General features: G+C 37.2%; 1 protein-coding gene across 5 annotated transcripts in view; it reads left to right on the forward strand.

Moving 5' to 3' along the window:
- Positions 1 to 21821, forward strand: part of LOC140680191 (uncharacterized) — a 126141-nt gene that overhangs the window by 54299 nt on the left and 50021 nt on the right. For 2 of the 5 annotated variants that reach the window (XR_012051413.1, XM_072916604.1), the window contains one exon: positions 248 to 470. The exons of 1 other annotated variant lie outside the window; for it this stretch is intronic. Coding sequence is in view for 1 of the 4 variants with exons in the window: in XM_072916603.1 (XP_072772704.1) it covers positions 12256 to 12293 (38 nt within the window). In the remaining 3 variants the exon portion in view is untranslated. Of the gene's footprint in view, positions 1 to 247; positions 471 to 12255; positions 12520 to 21821 lie in introns of those variants that run through there. 2 more of the 5 variants (XM_072916605.1, XM_072916603.1) reach the window with 1 other exon arrangement.

Raw genomic sequence — 21821 nt, forward strand, 5'->3', positions numbered from 1 at the left:
TTTGTCATGTAGTTAGTTAGTTAGTTGTTGACAAGGACTAGTTGATGGAACTTTCAAAAATGGGATAAGGTAAAGATGATTTAATTTTGGGGGTCATCCGGATCATTTGTACTACCCTACCTTACATTTACGTTACGAGGCTGAACTTCTCTCTGTGTATATATGCTAGTTGCCCGCCTCCACCCACAGAGACAAAGCGAGAGGATGACTGACCAGAGGGTTCACGCTGTGTATTTCATTCCTCTAGATAACAAACACACCTGATGCAAAGAATAAACCCTCTTACAGCATGTTTGGAAGTGACCTGCGAACAAAACCAACACACATGGACATGCCAATTGCATTTATCCTTCAATTTGCTGGGGTTTGTTTGTCTGTTTGTCGGTTAGCTAACTTGCTCAAAAACTTAAGGGTGGATTTTGATTAATCTTTCAATGGAAATGGGATTAGGAAAATTGATTACACTTTGGGGGGAGATCTGGATCATCATGGTTTCAGGATTTATTTCAAAGGATTCTTTACTATTCAATTTCCTATAACCTCTGCAGGTCTACAGCTGGATTGGAATAAACAGTTTATTCAAAATTCAGGTTAATGTTTTCAATGTGGCTAAGCAACTAAAATCCATATATATTTAAATGTTGTTATGATTCCATTAGTAGTTTTTGAGAGAATATCAAGTAAAAATTGGCCTTTTAGTAACCGACTTTCCCCCCTTAAGATATCTTTTTTTTTTTTTTTTAATGATTTATTTAAACTCCCTTCGAAAGGACACATTAACATTTAAACAATGCAAGTGTGATATCTTGGCAGGTGTTTCACAGAGGCTAAGAAAATAGTATATTATTATTATTAATTTTTTTTTAGTCAAATGTTAGTTTGCTGATCATGCTGCGGGGTGCAGAGACCCCGTCTGCCCTTTAATGAGCACCGCAGAGAATACTTGTCATTGTTGGCTGTGGTGACGAGCGCACACTGCCATGTCACCTTGAGCCCCGGCCGAGACAAAGGTGAGGATGACACGTGATGTCACACCGAGTCTCTCCCCTTTCAAATATTTAAACCTGCTAAGAAAAGCAGATGTCATTCCCCCTTCGAAGAAAGTCACGGGATTACTGTGGAATTTGACAAGGGGTCAACCTAAATCGTGCATTCTATATCTGTTTGAAGTGAGTCTAGGGGACCATTTACACCCCAGGCAATACAATTTATAAATGCACAATAACATCATTTAAAATAAGTTTATTTTTTTATCAAGAACCGGTGCCATGCATTGTTCTTTCTGATTGCTTGTTTAATAAACACAATTTAAAAGATTAATTTCAACTCGAGATGTCCGCAAAATTAGGCATTATAATGTGTTAATTCCACGACTGTATATATCGGTATCGGTTGATATCAGAATCGGTAATTAAGAGTTGGACAATATCGGAATATCGGCAAAAAAGCCTTTATCGGACATCTCTATTAATTAATTCACTTCAGATGCAAAGCTCACTGTCAGGAAATGCTCTCCTTGGAGGTCGTGATCTCAAAAAAACAGGGGACAGCAGGCAGCTCGCGGGTTCAAAAGTGTTTAATTTCCAAAAGTACAAAAATCCAATGAAGAGTGTAACAGGTATATGCACGAAACAAGCACAGAGAAAATGTGTGTGGGGGAAAAAATGGCTAAGGACAGCCAACAAGAAAGAACTGCAAAAACAAGACGTCAAAAAATACTCCTAACTGTGAAAGTTCCTCTGACAACCAAGACACCAAAACAATTGGAAAGATCCCACAACCAACAAAGAAGGAAGACTGATCTAAATAGCCCACTGGCATCAGAAAGCGAGTAAAGCTATTAAAAGCAGACAACAGGAAATGGAACCAAAACAAAAGCGCAAAATACCAGCAGACACCCATAAACTAAACAAAGAACAACCTGCTGAAACAGGTCGTAACAGTACCCCCTCCTTACCACGCCACCCGACGCTGACGAGACTTTCGTCCTCGCCCTGGTAGCCTGGTTGAGAAGTTTTTTTTCTGTTTGTTTTGTCTTGTTTTGCTAAGACCGTATGGAATATGGACACAGCCACTAGCTATATAATTTTTATTTGACTTTCACCACAACACAACATCCCAAATGATATAGCGAGACCAGCGGCTCGCCGTGTTTTTTGTTGTCAGCTCCTCCGACAACAAACGGTTCAACACAAATACACCAGTGACGTGCGGTGAGGTTGATGGCTGGTGAGGCACTGACTTCATCACAGTCAGATTTACAAACATATGAACCCTAAAGACTTTCTTATTCACCATTTGATTGGCAGCAGTTAACGGATTATGTTTAAAAGCTCATACCAGCATTCTTCCCTGCTTGGCACTCAGCATCAAGGGTTGGAATTGGGGGTTAAATCACCAACAATGATTCCCGGGCGCGGCGCCGCTGCTGCCCACTGCTCCCCTTACATCCCAGGGGGTGATCAAGGGATGGGTCAAATGCAGAGGACAAATTTCACCACACCTAGTGCGTGTGTGACAATCATTGGTACTTTAACTTAACTTTAACTTTACACATACAAACTGTAGCACACAAAAAAGCACATTTAATTAAAAAAAGCAGACAATTATTATTATTATGGTCTTACCTTTATGTAATATATTGGGTTGGAGGCAATAACCAGGCGAGGTGATGAAGTACGTCTCTTTACTGTAGACTTCAGAACAGACTCAACACACTTGACGTCAGGTGCGCAACACCACGTAAATCGTTGGCCAACCAAAAAGTAACCCCAGTACGCTATAGCCAACATTAACCAGGAGATGGCAACAGACAAACATAGATCACTCTATTACATTCCTCCCCTTTTAGAAATGTAGAAGTTACTCAATAGAAATAAACAACCCAACCAAAAAATGCAGCAGCTCAATAAGAAGCAAAAAAGTGCAAAAACAATAATGTTTGTGTTGGAGGAGTTGTGAATGAATGAAATATGAAATCCGTGCTGCAGTCTGCAGGTGTACCTAATGTTGTGGCCCTGTAGTCATTCACAACTCCTCCAACACGAGCATTATTGTTTTTGCACTTTTTGGCTTCTTATGAAATAACTTTTTTAAATAGATTCAATTTTGCACGGGGAAAGTTTAAGTGTGGGCTTTAGTTGATACAACACTCCCGTCAGGGGGTGCATTCTACGGCGGGAGTGCATTCTCTACCACCAGGAGGCGGGATTACTGCGAGCCTCACACAGTGCGTCTTCGCAGCAGTTTTATGATTGCGCAGCACAAGAAATACGTTACACACATACAGTTGTTGACAAAATACACTGTACATTATATACCTCAGCTAACTAAACTATGGAAATGTATAATATAGTTCATATAGCAATACGGTCTCACTGCACAGCAGGCCAGCAGTTAGCCGAGTCCGCAATCCATGGTGAGGCACAACTGAGTGACGTGCCTCAACTGGCTGCTGATCACCGCATCATCTCAGTATTTGAACGGCAAATGTGAAAATTCAGCGATTTTAAATAAAAATAATCTAAAACTGGTGAAGTTAAATGGAAAATAACTTTATAGTATAATCACTGGATACATTTAACAATTTAATAAATTTTTTTTCTTTTTACATTTTTTTTCTTTCCATGATGGCAGGTGAGGCCCCGCCTCACCTGCCTCTGGTGACTGCACGTCACTGAAATACACGTACCGTTACACCCCTACTTGTAAACAATAGAGGCTCTCGCCGCCTATACAGTAAAATAAGCTAGGCTACGAGCGACATCGGGAACTTAACAACGGATTCTAACACTAACTGGTCTATTGTCAAACACAGTGGAAACTGTTTGAATTGAAATTAGTTTTTTAGGAAAATAATTTTTCATTTTGCCGCAGGACAGTAGAAGGCTAAGCTGGCTACACAACAAATTGAGCTAACATTGCTAGTGTATTATTCACATATGTCTAACCTATTGTTTTTACTTATCGTTTCATTTTCTCCTCCATTGCCATAAATAGAAGGCACTTCTGCCATATTTTTTCAGGAAATCCATCTTTTTGTGAAATAATTTGTATGTACGTCGTACATAAATTAAAAATGGCTGACTCGTTAGGTAAATTTCTACCGTATATGGCTAATCTGCGGACGTCACAGGCTGCAAATATGGTACTATGAGGTTAAGCTAAATCCTGGACGTGCACTTGTGTATATGGACAATAACATGCTTTTCTATGCTATATATTTGTTGGCCCTGCGATGAGGTGGAGACTTGTCAAGGGTGTACACCGCCTTCCGCCCGAGTGCAGCTGGGATAGAATCTAGCATCCCCCCCGACTTCGATAGGGACAAGCGGTAGAAAATGGATGGATGGATGGATCATATTAATGCTTTCACTGCTGCTGCTTTGAACACTTGTAAACAATAGAGGCTCTAGCCGCCTATACAGTAAAGTAAGCTACGCTACGAGCGACATCGGGAACGTAACAACGGATTCTAATACTAACTGGTCTATTGTCAAACACAGTAGAAACTGTTCGAATTAAAATTAATTTTTTAGGATAATTATTTTTCATTTTGCCGCAGGACAGTGACGCTATTGTCTAACAGTAGAAGGCTAAGCTGACTACACAACAAATTGAGCTAACATTGCTAGTGCATACCTGCCAACTACTCCGGTTTTCCCGTAATTAGTACGGTTTTCATCAACCTATTCCGGGTTACGGTTGCAGTGATAAAAAATACGGTTTTTCATTAATTAAATTTTTTTTTTTTTTAAGTTTTATTCACGAAATCGCGTAACAACAATCACAATCGACACTGCTTCCCGTAACTTCCTATCGAGCCATTCCGAATGCCATGCCCGAGGCTATTTATAGCACCGCTGCCAAGCACGAGGCACCTGTTGCCCATTGTTTCCAAACGAGCGAACGATCATGGAATCAGCCGGAGAAAAATCGCAAACGAGTCTTAAACCGAAAAGAAAACTGCAGTCATTCCGTGAAGAATATTCAAAAGCCTATCCGGGAATAATTATCCGTTCCAAAAAGGGTGAAAACTACGCGAATTGCACCTTGTGCAGACAAGATTTTTCGATCGGACAAGGAGGAATTAGCGATGTAAAAGACCACGTTGGGACAAAAAAACACAAGTCTAATGCCGTTGCTAAATTTGGATTTTAGCCACAAAAAGGTAATGACACCAATGTTATCTATTGGAATTGTTTAGTACTGTTATACTGTTAAAAGTGTTTATACTATTTATGCTTTCAAGTCCAAGTTTAAGAAATCTTGTTAAATGTTGACAGCATAACTACCAAAATACAGAAGTATGCCCTTAATATTTTTGCAGTGCTATTTCTGTTGAAAAGTTAAAATGATTACATTAGAGATGTGATGTGCCACTTTTCAAGTGTCTGATGGCTTAAATTAATTTTCATTAATTTTTCATATTTTGAATTCTTTTGAAAGGCTTACAAAAAAACTACATTTGAATTGTAATTCCATGCTATTGACAGGACTATTAATTTTAATGAAGTTAGCTTACCATGTTTACAGTATGATAATTGTGATAGAAATGTGAATTTTAGGCACAGAATATTTTTTACAATTGAACAAGGCAGTAGATTATACAAGCTTGGACAGAAAGTTAATAATGACACCAATTTTTTTTTAATGGAATTGTTTAGTACTGTTTTACCATTTGTTTACTGTAAAAAGTGTTTATACTGTTTATACTTTCAATTAACAAATTGAAGTCTTGTGAAAGGTTGACAGGATAACTGGCATTAACTGTCAAAATAATTTCAAACTATTGAAGTTAGCTTACAGAATAAACATGTCAATCAACCCATATGATTTTTGCTGTAATATTTTTGTTTTGAAAAGTCACTGTGACTGATAGAAAAGCGATGGTTTCAGCAACATTTTAACCTGTCTGAATGCAATCAATCATTTTGCGTCGACTTTGTCCTGGACCTACCGGGGCCTGCGGCCCCTGGACCCTGGCTACTAGGTTTTTCTGATTTCAAAAGTTGGCAGGTATGCTAGTGTATCATTCACATATGTCTAACCTATTGTTTTTACTTACCGTTTCATTTTCTCCTCCATTGCCATAAATAGAAGGCACTTTTGCCATAGTTTTCGGGAAATCCATCTTTTTGTGAAGGAATTTGTATGTAGGTCGTACATAAATTGAAAAATGGCTGACTCGTGCAAGGATTTTTAGGTAAATTTCTACCGTATATGGCTAATCTGCGGACGTCACAGGCTGCAAAACTGGTACTATGAGGTTAAACTAAATCCTGGATGTGCACATGTGTATATGGACAATAACATGCTTTTCTATTCTATATATTTGTTGGCCCTGCGATGAGGTGGCGACTTGTCAAGGGTGTACCCCGCCTTCCGCCCTAGTGCAGCTGGGATAGAATCTAGCATCCCCCGCAACTTCGATAGGGACAAGCGGTATAAAAGGGATGGATGGATGGATGGATCATATTAATGCTTTCACTGCTGCTGCTTTGAACACTTGTAAACAATAGAGGCTCTAGCCGCCTATACCGTACAGTAAGCTACGCTACGGGCGCCATCGGGAACGTAACAACGGATTCTAATACTAACTGGTCTATTGTCAAACACAGTAGAAACTGTTTGAATTAAAATTAGTTTTTTAGGAAAATTATTTTTCATTTTGCCACAGGACGGTGTCTAACAGTAGAAGGCTAAGCTGGCTACTCAACAAATTGAGCTAACATTGCTAGTGTATCATTCACATATGTCTAACCTATTGTTTTTACTTACCGTTTCATTTTCTCCTCCATTGCCATAAATAGAAGGCACTTCTGCCATATTTTTCGGGAAATCCATCTTTTTGTGAAGGAATTTGCATATAGGTCGTACATAAATTAAAAATGGCTGACTCGTGCAAGGATTTTTAGGTAAATTTCTATCTTATATGGCTAATCTGCGGACGTCACAGGTCAGAGCAAATTCCAAACGGACCATTAAGAGCACAGGTGTCAAACTCAAGGCCCGGGGGCCAGATCTGGCCCGCCACATCATTTTGAATGGCCCGTGATAGCTTGGAAATGATATGCATCAATAAAGTAATTTATCTTTCTTTCTCTTTCTATTTTGACAGAAAAAAAAGACATGCACTGCATGCAGTTATATATCTTTTAAACTTTATCTATTTAATAATGCAACAGATATTATATTATCATACATTCAAAACGTTTTAGGGTAAAAATATACATAAATATTTACTTAGCCTTATAATTTCAAAGCAAGTTATCCATCAAATTGTATACTGTAAACATGACAATATACTTTTTTTTTTTACTCTTCGGTCTTCAGAATCCTACCGTAAGAAAAAAACAGTGGTACCATTTTTACATTAACAGTAATACACTGTGAAAACAGCAACCATATTTTTTATGCAAAAAAAACCCCCAAAAACTGGTAGCTCAATTACCAGAATTTTACTGAAAAATAGAGTGTGATCATTTAACTACATTTTATGGTAAAATCCACAGAATTTGTTTCTTAAAGTGTAGGTAAAATATACATTTACTAATCAAATGCATAGGTAATCGTGTGACATTATAATGCGGCTAATCCTTATACATGTATGTTTCTTTTATTAATGTTACAAGCGGCCGTCTGAGGGCAGCCAAAACTACAACGTGGCCTTCAATGAAAACAAGTTTGACACCCCTGATTTAGAGGAAGTATTAAAGAAGGCAAGATTGTTTTATAAATATCTCCGCCATGCCTCCATGGTTTGATTTCAAATTTTCGGGACTTCCGCAGATTCCAAATACACAAAATAAAAATACCAATAGGTAAGAAACTTTGCTTTCGCATAATAGGGCCCCTTTAAAACACCTGCCTACATTTTTGACAACTGAGTAGGTTTGCTCACTGTTGCTCGTCACTGAGCGATGATTCCAAAATGACTAAAGATAAATGACTTTACAAAGCAAGGAAATCAAGGAAGTAAAGGAACGGGGGTAAATTAAATTCTGTGCCAACTAGCTGTATCTGACTTAAACCAGCTGGGACTTCTCTCCACACTGCAGAGTTTCCTAAGGCAAGAGTCTCAAAGGGAAGTCCTGCAAATCCACAGGGTGTTTCTTAAATCCCTTGAAGTTATTCAACCCACTAAATAGATTTTTTTCTATTAACATTTGGACGAGTTTGCTCCGATTTCAGATATTCAACAGTCTAGTCTGTTCCATCTATTTGTCCGTGGTATTTTTGAGGGGTCTGTGGTAGAAAAAATATTGAGTGACGTTTGTGGCGATATTATTCATGGGTTGCCATTGTCAAATGTAATCATAGGCAGAGGTGGGTAGAGTAGCCAGAAATTGTACTCAAGTAAGAGTACTGTTACTTTAGAGATTGATTACTCAAGTAAAAGTAAGGAGTAGTCACCCAAATATTTACTTGAGTAAAAGTAAAAAGTATGTTGTGAAAAAAATACTCAAGTACTGAGTAACTGATGAGTACGGTAACCTGTTTGTTTATTGATGACAGCAACAAATAATGCACAAAAACATAAAAATAGCAATGAGCAAATTCAGAGCTAGGAATATCTCTTAAGCAACTAAAACAATAATATATATTAAATAATAATACATTAACATAAACAAATTAAGGCAAATTGAGCCACAATAACTTAACAGCACCATAGGCTCAGTAGGCAGAGATTACAAAGGAAAATAACAAGTTCGCCTTTACGCAAACCATAAACTGATAGGTGTGGGCTGCACCTGGGAACATTGATTGATTGATTGAAACTTGTATTAGTAGATTGCACAGTACAGTACATATTCCGTACATACATCCATCCATCCATCCATTTTCTACCGCTTATTCCCTTTTGGGGTCGCGGGGGGAGCTGGAGCCTATCTCAGCTACAATCGGGCGGAAGGCGGGGTACACCCTGGACAAGTCGCCACCTCATCGCAGGGCCAACACAGATAGACAGACAACATTCACACTCACATTCACACACTAGGGCCAATTTAGTGTTGCCAATCAACTTATCCCCAGGTGCATGTTTTTGGAAGTGGGAGGAAGCCGGAGTACCCGGAGGGAACCCACGCAGTCACGGGGAGAACATGCAAACTCCACACAGAAAGATCCCAAGCCCGGGATTGAACCCAAGACTACTCAGGACCTTCGTATTGTGAGGCAGATGCACTAACCCCTCTCCCACCGTGCTGCCCATATTCCGTACAATTGACCACTAAATGGTAACACCCGAATACGTTTTTCAACTTGTTTAAGTCGGGGTCCACGTAAATCAATTCATGGTAAACACACTGTGCACTTCTGATTGGTGTTTCTATGCATGCGTGTGTGTGTGTGTGTGTGTGTGTGTGTGTGTGTGTGTGTGTGTGTGTGTGTGTGTGTGTGAGTGTGTGTGTGTGTAAGTGTGTGTGTGTGTGTGTGTGTGTGTGTGTGTGTGTGTGTGTGTGTGTGTGTGTGTGTGTGTGTGTGTGTATGAGGCTGCAGTGCATTAATAAATGTCCCCACACAATGTACATTTGACAGTGATTCATAGCAGGGAAGCTACCATCAGCCTACGGTGACAGCCAAAATATCTGCTAACGTTACTTACCGCGATGTGCTTTCTCAAATTTGACGTTGAGTTCATGTAAGCTTAAGCTTTTTGTTTGCCGCAGGTGACCGCCTGGCTCTGTTTGATTGGTGAAACGGAGTCAAACGTCACCAGTGACTGCATTTGATTGGTGAAACGGAGTCAAACGTCACCAGGAACTGTATTTGATTGGTGAAACGCAGGCATGTGATAGATCCTACTTTGAAGGTCTGTCTGACAAACCAAAACAAACAAAGCGTGCATTAACAGATCGATAAAAATCAGTAGCGAGTAGCGAGCTGAATGTAGATAAATGGAGCGGAGTAAAAGTTGCGTTTCTTCTCTATAAATATACTCAAGTAAAAGTATGTTGCATTAAATCTACTCTTAGAAGTACAATTTATCCCAAAATTTACTCAAGTAGATGTAACGGAGTAAATGTAGCGCGTTACTACCCACCTCTGGCCATAGACTACAACTGAACCGGTGCCATTTACTTGTTTTCAACTATTTCTCTCAAAAGAACATATGTTTTTGTCTCTAAATATGATAATGCGCATATTGAACGTCTCAAAATGTGTATTGGCCCATCTCAGGCAACTTCGTTTAATTTTTGACCGGATTCATAGCGAGGCCAAATATACATATATTTATATACAAATACATGAAATAGGCTGAAAGCATGTTGACCTTTAGCACGTCACACTAATTCAGTAATATTTAAAAAAAAAATAAACATAGTTTACTTGATTTTAATCTAAGTAAGTGGACTGTGCTATAATTTTAAAGCCACCAGTAATTGTTGAAATATCATAGAATATACAGAAAAATAAATGAGCGAACTTACCTTTGGCTTTCCAATGGCCTGGCAGAGGATCTGAATGATGCAACTTCCTGTGGTCCGTGTGACTTTCTGTAACAGGACTGAGCAATGGCACAGGCATGTGATTAAAGTGTGAATTTTAACTATTTAACACGTAATTGTTTTAGGAAAATACATTCAAACTATAAATGGGTTAAGGGGTAACACAAATATATATATATATATATATATATATATATATATATATATATATATATATATATAAAAAGGAGAATTCAAATTTTTATTATTATATTTGATGGTCCAGGGTGTACACCACCTTCCGCCCATGTGCAGCTGAGATAGGCTCAAGCACCCCTTGTGACCCCAAAAGGGACAAATGGTAGAAAATGGATGGATGGATGGATGGCTGGATGGATGGATGGTAAAGTCCAATTTTTTGAAGCAGGGACAGGAAACATATGCTACTTTTCCAGTGTTAAAGGTAGTTTAATGTATTAATGAAGAATGCAATTTAGGGTTGTACGGTGTATTAGTATAGTACCGCGATACTAATGAATCATATTCGGTAGGATACCGCCTCTGAAAAGTACCGGTCCCGCACGAATGTAAACAAATGCCATGGGTGGATCTACACCTAACATCCACTGTAATGATACCAAGTACAATAGCGTATCTCGTCGATACTACTATGATTACATCAATGTTTTTTAGCATCACAAAATCTTCTTTAGTTTAAAAAAAAATTATATGATGTTTATAAACTCAGGAAATATGTCCCTGGACACATGAAGACTTACATTATGACCAATGTATGATCCTATCACCCAAAACTAATGTAAAGTATCAAGCAACAGAAGAATAAGTAATTATTACAATTTAACAGAAGTGTAGATAGAACATGTTAAAAGAGAAAATAAGCAGATATTAACAGTAAATGAACAAGTAGATTAATAAATCATAAATCGCCACTCCCATTTTATTGTGTAAAGGGTTATACTTTAGCTGTAAGGACTAGATAATACATCACAACATATTATAATAATCCATCAATACCATAATATGGGAGCCGAATAGAACACATAACATAGAAGCAACCTCTTTGGAATGTTTTTATGTGAGGACATGACATCACTGCTTTTGTGTCTCTGTCATGATCTCACCTTCATGCAATATTTTTTTTTTCTTTTTTTTTTTTTTTTAAAAGATCAATGTTTGGTGTGATAAAAGTAATATTTCACATGATATTTAATTCAAGTACCTCAGTAATGTAGGAAATGGTTTGCGTCCAGACTTCCTGCAAGGAATATAAAAAAATATATATTAGGTGTCATTGGCCAATTTACGGGATAACAAATAGAGATGGGGTCCACAGGATTGCAACGCTTATATAAACAGCCTTTCTGCTTCCATGAGAAATCTCCCATTATTACAGTTTTGCTCCTTCAGATAATCAATGCCGGTGCTAAGTCAAGAGGCTAAATGCTGGAATTGATCATGCTTGCTCACTTACCAATAAGCAGTTTAAGATGACTAATTAGGTGAAGGCGAAGACTTGCCGGGGTTTTTTGCTATTAGTGTAATGATGATATGACACCGAGGTATTTCCTGTAAAGCATCGTCTTGTTGTTATTGGCCGGGACGGATTATGATTGGGTTTTTTGGTGCACATTACCAAATGCTCCTTAAGTAGCGTTCATAAAACCGAGCACCTTGGCGTGTCAGAGTGATAATAGGAGCGGTGATTCATTTATACTTGAGCAGTCCAGGGGGCTTGACCTGTATTTTCTCTTATTTGTCCTTGCTCTTGGCGTTCATGGAACTTTGTTTCTTCCTTGTCCCTCAGACCGAGAGCGACGTCTGGCACGGAGCTACAATGAGTAATTGACACGTTCGCTCGGGTTTTCAACATTGTCTTTTTCTCCCTCATTACTGTCATAACTATGGGCTCAAATACATCTCATTACCACAAGGATTGGGACAAGCATAACATATTTGCACCCTTCCTTTATCTTGTACATTTTTCAAATGCTCAAAGTTGATGACCGCCCTGTAAGGCACCTGATCCCGGTCTGGTAATCAGTATTGGTACTTAAAAGAACCAATTTTCAGTATTTCGGAGTGTGTTCATTGAATAATAAATGTTAATTCGGTTAATAATACAATTATTTTTTTTACATTTAAGTAAATTTTACCCAACATTCACAATCCTTAAGTGAGGAGAAATGTTATGCGCCTTTTTTCTGTGCTTTATAAATAGTGGAAAAACTGCTTGTAACAATGCGCCTGTATCTATTGTATCTATTGCGCCTATAACACGCTCTAAAAAACATCCATAGACTGACAACAAAGCCGTGACCAGAATTTTAACCATGCTACAGCAATGTTGCAAGAGCTAACAGAGGAAATCATTTTCTGGCATAGTGACATGTCACCTTGCTCACACTGTTTCTGTTGATTCACTTTTTTCCTTGCGTTTGGTAGTTAAAGGAGCCATATGTAATAATCTGGCCAGAAATAGTACTGCAGTCACGGTCAAAATTATGTAGCCCCCCGCAGCCGAATCGAGCTCAATCGACTGGGCTATTCCAAGGAACTTCAAACTTCCACTGCCCTTTGCAAGGGGTTGAGGTGCTAGGACCATAATAGCTGAATAGGCAAGCGTTTTGTGAATAACAAATCTCTAACCAACACATTTTACACAGAATTAGGCTATTTTCAGGAAGAAGTATGTCATGCCTGCGTACAATATCACAATAAATGGCAATCATATGGTTATTGTCAGTACTATCAGAAAACAAAGACTAAAACCAACTACAACCAACGCTAGCAATGGTTATACTGGTGAAAATAAGCAGAGCATGCTTAGCATCCTAATTTACGCCCTAAAGTAAAGAGGAGACATTTTACCAAGGTACGCCTATAGGCAAATTTTTCAAATGTTTCAGATTGCCATATAACTTGGTACATGTAGTCCTACATTTGCAAACATGAATGAGGAATTATTTTATCACGTGATTTGGCTGTCTTCATACGTTTCACATTGTCATGATGACATCCATGCTAATGTTGGAACTCATTTCCTCAGCGTATAAGCATATTGACAACAAAATAGGCACTGACACTACACATATCGCTACACATATAGGTTTTATTTGTCGAAAATATATTTTGCCCTACACAGAGGCTAACGGGCATCCAATTAGTCTGTTAGCCTATATGTCCATTACAAGTAATAAGACAACGTAAATGCCTTACTTACCTATCAAGGAGGAAATGAGCAAGTTTGGCATCAAATGAAAAAATCTTCTCTGCCTTCAATCGTCTCCCTTTTTCAAAGGCATCCCTAATACAAATCCTCGTTTTGTTCCTGGCTTTGTCATGAATAAGTTCAGAATCGTAACAAGGCCTTTTAGATTTACTAAGGTCTGACATGTTTAGTAACTTTACCAGTGGCAGTAGCTAGAAGAAGATGGTGATACGTAACTGGCAACTTGGATGTGACACACTCACAGACATTCTAATTGGTCAAACGGTGGAGGGCGGGACATCGAAATTAAAATAATAACATTTTGGGGATTTCTAATTTTGAAATGAGTGTATCCCGGCTGAACTACTGTTGTCAGTTATGGAAGTATTTGAAAAGAACATGATTTTTTAATGCCTTTTGACATACCAGGGCCATTTAATGATGACTTGACATTAAATTATTACGTATGGCTCATTTAAAGGGGAACATTATCACAATTTCAGAAGGGTTAAAACCATTAAAAGTCAGTTCCCAGTGGCTTATTTTATTTTTCAAAGTTTTTTTCAAAATTTTGCCCATGACGCAATACCCCTAAAAAAGCTTCAAAGTGCCTGATTTTAACCATCGTTATATACACCCGTCCATTTTCCTGTGACGACACAGAGTGATGCCAACTCAAACAAACATGGCGCATAGAACAGCAAGGTATAGCGACATTAGCTCGGATTCAGACTCGGATTTCAGCGGCTTAAGCGATTCAACAGATTACGCATGTATTGAAACGGATGGTTGTAGTGTGGAGGCAGGTAGCGAAAACGAAATTGAAGAAGAAACTGAAGCTATTGAGCCATATCGGTTTGAACCGTATGCAAGCGAAACCGACGAAAACGACACGACAGCCAGCGACACGGGAGAAAGCGAGGACGAATTCGGCGATCGCCTTCTAACCAACAATTGGTATGTGTTTGTTTGGCATTAAAGGAAACTAACAACTATGAACTAGGTTTACAGCATATGAAATACATTTGGCAACAACATGCACTTTGAGAGTGCAGACAGACCAATTTTCATCAATTAACATATTCTGTAGACATACCCTCATCCGCGCTCTTTTCCTGAAAGCTGATCTGTCCAGTTTTGGAGTTGATGTCAGCAGGCCAGGGAAGCTAGGGTCGATAGTCTTCTCTTGATCATCTTCGGTGGCATAAGGGACGGTGTGAGCCAAGACATCCAGGGGGTTTAGCTCGCTCGTCTGCGGGAACAAACTGCCGCCATTGCTTGCCGTGCTACCGAGGTCCTTTGTCCCTGAATTGCTCACACACTCCAGCAGATACAATGGGGGTCTGGCGGCAGATTTCTTTGACTTTATCGTTGGAAATGCATCTGCTTTGAGTGTCGCAGGATATCCACACATTCTTGCCATCTCTGTCGTAACATAGCTTTCGTCGGTAAAGTGTGCGGAACAAACGTCCAATTTCTTGCCACTTTCGCATCTTTGGGCCACTGGTGCAACTTGAATGCGTCCCTGTTCGTGTTGTTACACCCTCCGACAACACACCGACGAGGCATGATGTCTCCAAGGTACGGAAAAAACGGAAAATAACAGAGCTGATTTGACTCGGTGTTTGAGAAAATGGCGGATTGCTTCCCGATGTGACGCCACGTTGTGACGTCATCGCTCCGAGAGCGAATAATAGAATTGACCCATTTAGAGTTCGGAAATCGGTGAAAAAAATATATGGTCTTTTTTCTGCAACATCAAGGTATATATTGACGCTTACATAGGTCTGGTGATAATGTTCCCCTTTAATATGTATTGTTTTACAGCTGATATACGTTTATCATTGTCCTGTATTTGTTGCAAAGCTGTGTAACATTTATTTGCCTCTTCTCTTGGCCAGTTCACACTTGAAAAATAGACTCTAACATTAGTGTGTGTCAGGTACAGACTTGTAAATATAAATTTAGACCCACCTAAAGCAGTGTTTCTCAAATATTTTAATTTCAAGGTATATCCTTAACTCTGACAGTGTACCAATGGTACCAAATGCACCCAACACTGTCAGATTTACAGACCATGGAAGGGTCAATATAGACCGCCCTAAAGAAACTCACAGAGTCCCCAAAATCCTCTGAGCACAACTGTAAAACAGTAGTCAATCAAACAGTGGCCACAGTGCAGGGAGAGCTGCTGGAGGCGAGGACATCAGTCTTGAGGTATAAATCAACGTTAAAACAGGCCACAAATGTTTTCAAACACATCAGGACACTAAACTCTCACTCTTGTCGTTTTCTGAAACTTGGCAGCCCTGTCTTTGACTTAGTAGAAGTTAATGCTATAGGTTATAAATCATGCATCTCACCTGTATAGTAAAGGGTTTTGGCACCAAGCCGAGGAGTTGGTCAAGTAAGTAAGTAACATGTATTTGTACAGCACCCTTCATAGACAAAAAGCCACAAAGTGTTTCACAACATAGTTAAAATATCAGACATTACACCTAATATAAAAGGCCAATAGTTCTCACTTTTACATTCTTAAAAAAAATCCCCTAAATCATTTATCTGGCTAAACATGTCTTGAATATTTTCTGGCAGTTTATGATTTTTTTAGTTTAAACTTGATCTCTGCTGTTTAGTATTTGGTCGGTGAACTTCAGCATAATTGACTGCAGAAATAATGCATGGAATTTGGAAATTTTGGTAGGAGAAAAAATAGATTTTTTTCATTTCCGGTAAATTTCCATTATTTTAAAATTCAAATTCAAATTTTGACAGGTATGGCACTTGTATGGGTCACCTTGACATTCACATCTGCTGGCATGCATACACACAGGGACGCCCCTGCTTATACGCAGATCATACACTGTGCGTAGGGGCCTTTAGATTTAACATTTAGGTTTATACTCAACGTTTAGATTTACCCTTACAATTTAGATTTAGATTTAACATTTAAATTTAGATTTAACATTTGGGTTTAGTTTTAACATTTGTATTTAGATTTAACGTTTTGGTTTTGGGTTTAGTTTTAACATTTGTATTTAGATTCAACATTTAGATTTACATTTAGCTATTACACTTAAAGTTAACATTTAATTTTATTTGATGTGATAAAAATGAGCTAAACGTGATAAAAGTGAGCTAAATGTGAGGAATCTATCTGAAAATTGTGACTGAATTTTTTGCATTTGGCAAATTTTTAGCTTAATGGTGGTAACATTTTTATTTAGCACAAAAACATTTAAATAAAATTCTGAACCACTTTTTACCCATGAATTCGTTGTAGTACAAAAGTTAAATTCAAATTTGATTTGAAAAAGTATAAAAAATTGTTTCACATAGTGTGTTTTTTAATGAAGGTCTGCATGCACGCACGTACACACACAAAGATGTAATCTTACTATGTCAATATAATTTTAGTTTAATGGTGCACATTAAAATTGTTAATTTGTTCTAAAAAAAATTATTAAAAAAAATGTTTCCCCTATTAATTAATTTTACTACAAAACCTGCATGCCATTAAATTCAAGTTTTATTGAAAAAGTATAAAAAATAGTTTCGCATAGTGTTTTTTAATGAGGGTCTGCATGCATGCACACACACACTGACGTAATCTTACTATGTGAGTATAATTTTAGTTTAATGGTGCACATTAAAATTGTTGATTTGCTCTAAAAAAACTAATTTTTAACATGTTTTCCCCTATTAATTAATTTTAGTACAAAGCATGCATACAATTAAATTCAAGTTTTATTGAAAAGTATTTAAAACAATTTTACATAATATGTGAATTTTTTTGTAATGGATGGTTGATTTTAGTAGAATGGTGTAAAATTGTTATTTTTCACTAGAAAAAAAAAAAATAATTAAATATGATTTTAGTACAAAACATGCATATAATTGAATTCAAGTTTTATTGAAAAAGTATAAAAAATAGTTTCGCATAGTGTTTTTTAATGAGGGTCTGGATGCATGCACACACACCCAGACGTAATTTTACTATGTGAGTATAATTTTAGTTTAATGGTGCACATTAAAATTGTTAATTTGCTCTAAAATACTTATTTTTTAACATGTTTTCCCCTATTAATTCATTTTAGTACAAAGCATGCATACAATTAAATAAAAGTTTTATTGAAAAAGTATTTAAAACAATTTTACATATGTGAATTTTTTTGTAATAGGTGGTTGATTTTAGTAGAATAGTGTAAAATATTTATTTTTCACTAGGAAAAAAAAACATTTTTTAAATAGATTTTAGTACAAAACATGCATATAATTGAATTCAAGTTTTATTGAAAAATTATAAAAAATAGTTTCGCATAATGTTTTTTAATGAGAGTCTGCATGCATGCATGCACACACACACACACACACACACACACACACACACAAACCATTTTTAACATGTTTTCCCCTATTAATTAATTTTAGTACAAAACATGCATACAAAAAGTTACAAAAAGTTTTATTGAAAAAGTATTTAAAACAATTTTACATATGTGAATTTTTTTGTAATTGGTGGTTGATTTTAGTAGAATGGTGTAAAATTGTTATTTTTCACTAGAAACTTTTTTTTTTTTTTTAGTACAAAACATGCATATAATTGAATTGAAGTTTACATTAAAACATGTAGAAAAAGGGTTTCATATAAAGTGTAAATATTATTTGTAATGGGGGACTTGACTCAAACTCACGCACACACAAGTAATCTTAGTATGATTTAGTAGAATGGTGTTAAAATTGTTATTTTTCACTAGAAAAAAAATCTAATTTTAAACAATTTATTTTGTATTACCGTATTTTTTGGAGTATAAGTCGCTCCGGCGTATAAGTCGCACCGGCCGAAAATGCATAATATAGAAGGAAAAAACATATATAAGTCGCACTGGAGTATAAGTCACATTTTTTGGGGAAATGTATTTGATAAAAGCCAACACCAAGAATAGACATTTGAAAGGCAATTTAAAATAAATAAAGAATAGTGAACAACAGGCTGAATAAGTGTACGTTATATGAGGCATAAATAACCAACTGAGAACGTGCCTGGTATGTTAACGTAACATATTATGGTAAGAGTCATTCAAATAACTATAACATATAGAACATGCTATACGTTTACCAAACTGTCACTTCTAATCGCTAAATCCCATGAAATCTTTCACGTCTAGTCTCTTACGTGAATGAGCTAAATAATATTATTTGATATTTTACGGTAATGTCTTAATAATTTCACACATAAGTCGCTCCTGAGTATAAGTCGCACCCCCCGGCCAAACTATGAAAAAAACTGCGACTTATAGTCCGAAAAATACGGTAATTGATTTTGGTACACAACATGCATATAATAAAATTCAAGTTTACATGCGACCCCGAAGGGAATAAGCGGTAGAAAATGGATGGATGGATGGGTAGAAATGTATAAAAATAAAAGTGTGAACATTATTTGTAATGGTGGGACTTGACTCAAACTCACACACACACACGTAATCTTACCATGTGAGTAAGATTTGAGTTTCACTTTTTCAAAGCCCCCATGAAGTCATTCTCATCTACAACTTAGTTCCTCAGCCAAATATTGACTTTGAGATCTGATTATTAAGCAGTTTCCCGCACAAAACTTCAAATTATCATCCGAACAATTATTTTATAGATGTTATAGGACCCAGTAGACCCCCTCGAGGTCTCCAAACTGATTATGCAAAAAGATAATTGCTATGAAGATTTAAAAAAGAATGAAATTGGGTTTGACAAACCTATAAGTTGTTAACTACTGCTCAGCGCCAAAGAATACATTTGCTGACGAGGCCACAAAGAGCCGGTTAAGAGGAGGTTGCTCCCATGTGCCCAGGTGGGCGGGAAGGAGCGCTCGCTTTATTATCGCAGCTAATGGCATCCCAGATCTGTCCTCAATTATACGGGATGAGCCCAACTATTAATTAATAATTCTTCTGATGGATAAATAGTGCAGCGTTCAGCAGATGTGCACCTCTTAGAGATGAGAGGCGACTGCAGATTGAGGCTATTGACCATGCAGCTTTATCTCGGCTTGACACGCTCTTATGTTCCGGCGCCTACCGTCCATGTTGTCCTGATTTACTACGTGCAAAGCCAACGTTGCGTAATTTTGCCTTTTACGAAATGTATCATCAAAATGATTATTCCCCCTCACAGGTTAAACGTGCACTGGCTGAAAAATGACACCTCCTCAAAGCTCGTATAATTTTCCCATAAGCTCGGAGCGTTTAAGTGTAGAAAGGCGGTATTCTGCGGATGTGAATGGCTTCCTTTAACCGCGATGTGACTTCTCGGAACAAAAGGAAAGCCCGCTCCATTGACCGTTTGCGAGCCTTCCATTAGGGTCGCGCACCGGGGCTGCAGAGTGCGTGAGCGACAAGGCGGCCACAAGACGAATGGAGCACTCTCCAACACACCTCGTTAAGGCTGCAAACGCCGGGAAAATAATAGTTATTAAATTAATGACAGTCATAATCTTGTAAAATATGTGTCAAAAAATTATATGTGGTTCGATTAACTCATAACAGAGGTGTCAAACCTGCAGTAAAACCCTGATCGATAAAACAATAACCGTGTTGTTAAAAGCAGTCACTGAAAGGTGTTGCCGGCCCAAAGCTCCCGGGGTGAGCGACCCTTTTAATATAAACGGATTTCATCTTTCCACCGTGTCACCTAAATCACCCCAATGTTTGTGTATACAATTAAAATAAGATAATAAATTGCAGCAATGGATGGATCACCAACGCTCCCTCCTGACCCCCATACGTCAGCTTTTGTCAGCGGCCAGGGAAATGCATGTCTAACAATCTGTTGATTACAATGCAGTGCACCTTGCCACACACACACACACACACACACACACACATTATTGTATTTGTTACCTTCTTGATCCTCTGAAAAATGCCTACCTCTTTAGGACCACCCTTTCTAGATATATGAAGATTTGTATTTACAACATTAATAATATATACATACTATACAAATATAAAAAAGGTAAGCTTTTAGTACAAGAAAAATGTGTTGAATTTTTGGTTTGTAGTTGGTTTTTAATTTTTATTATTTACTTTAAGTTATTACAGTATGTCTCTATATACATTTTTTATTTTTGTAATTAATTTTGGCCAAAGGGGACGCATTTCTATTTCTTACACACACTTGTTATTTCATATGTTGACCAGAGGGGGAACACTTTTAAAACCGACACAATTTGAAAAATCCCTCCTTTTTGGGACCACACAAATTTTGATAGATTTCACCACCAGGGGTGCAACTGAGACATTCTCTATCTGATGCAATGGTTTTCCGTATTGGGGCCATGATTTTGGTCCTAACTTGTTCACCGGTCCTCATATAGAAGGTACTTTTCCTTGTTGATGTCTCAAGAAGGGTAGAAATACAAGAACACGCACACCCACACACACGCGCACACACAGTTTTGCATTTGTTACCTTCTTGAGACATCAGAAAAATGCTTACCTCTTTAGAACCACCCTTTCTAGATATATAAAGATTTGTATTTAGAACATTAATAATATATACATACTGTGCAAATATAAAAAAGCTTGTTGTGAAAAATGAGTTGGAATTTAACAAGAAAAAGGTCACAGTTTCACAAGAAAAACTTAGAATTTTGGCAGTGTCATAATAAAAGTCGTGATTTTTCTCAACGCAAGTCAAAATGGGAACATTCGTGCAATATTGTGATACAAGTTGGAAGTTTACTCAATAACAGTCGCAATTTTACAAGAAAAGCTTAAAATGTTGGCAATTTTATGAAAAGAGTCGTAATTTTACTCGACAAAAGTCCCAATTTTATAATAAAACTTAAAAATGTTGGCAACATTATAAAAAATAATCGGAATTTATACTTGGCAAAATTATGACAAAAGTCATGGTTTTACTCAAAAAACGTCAGAACAAAAAAAAAAAATCGGCAATAATGTGATAAAAGTCAGAATTTTATATGACTAATGTCACCATTTTGCATTAAAAAGTAATACTTTTACATGAAAAAGTAATAATTATACAAGAAAATATTGTATTAGTACAGAAACAAAAAGAATATGAGAAATTGTTACCAATTCTGGAAGAAAAAGTTGACACATTGTGAGAAAAAGACTGCTTTTAGTTTTTTGGTTTTTTTTCAA

Source organism: Nerophis lumbriciformis, linkage group LG28 (assembly GCF_033978685.3).
Source record: "Nerophis lumbriciformis linkage group LG28, RoL_Nlum_v2.1, whole genome shotgun sequence".
NCBI lineage: Eukaryota > Metazoa > Chordata > Actinopteri > Syngnathiformes > Syngnathidae > Nerophis > Nerophis lumbriciformis.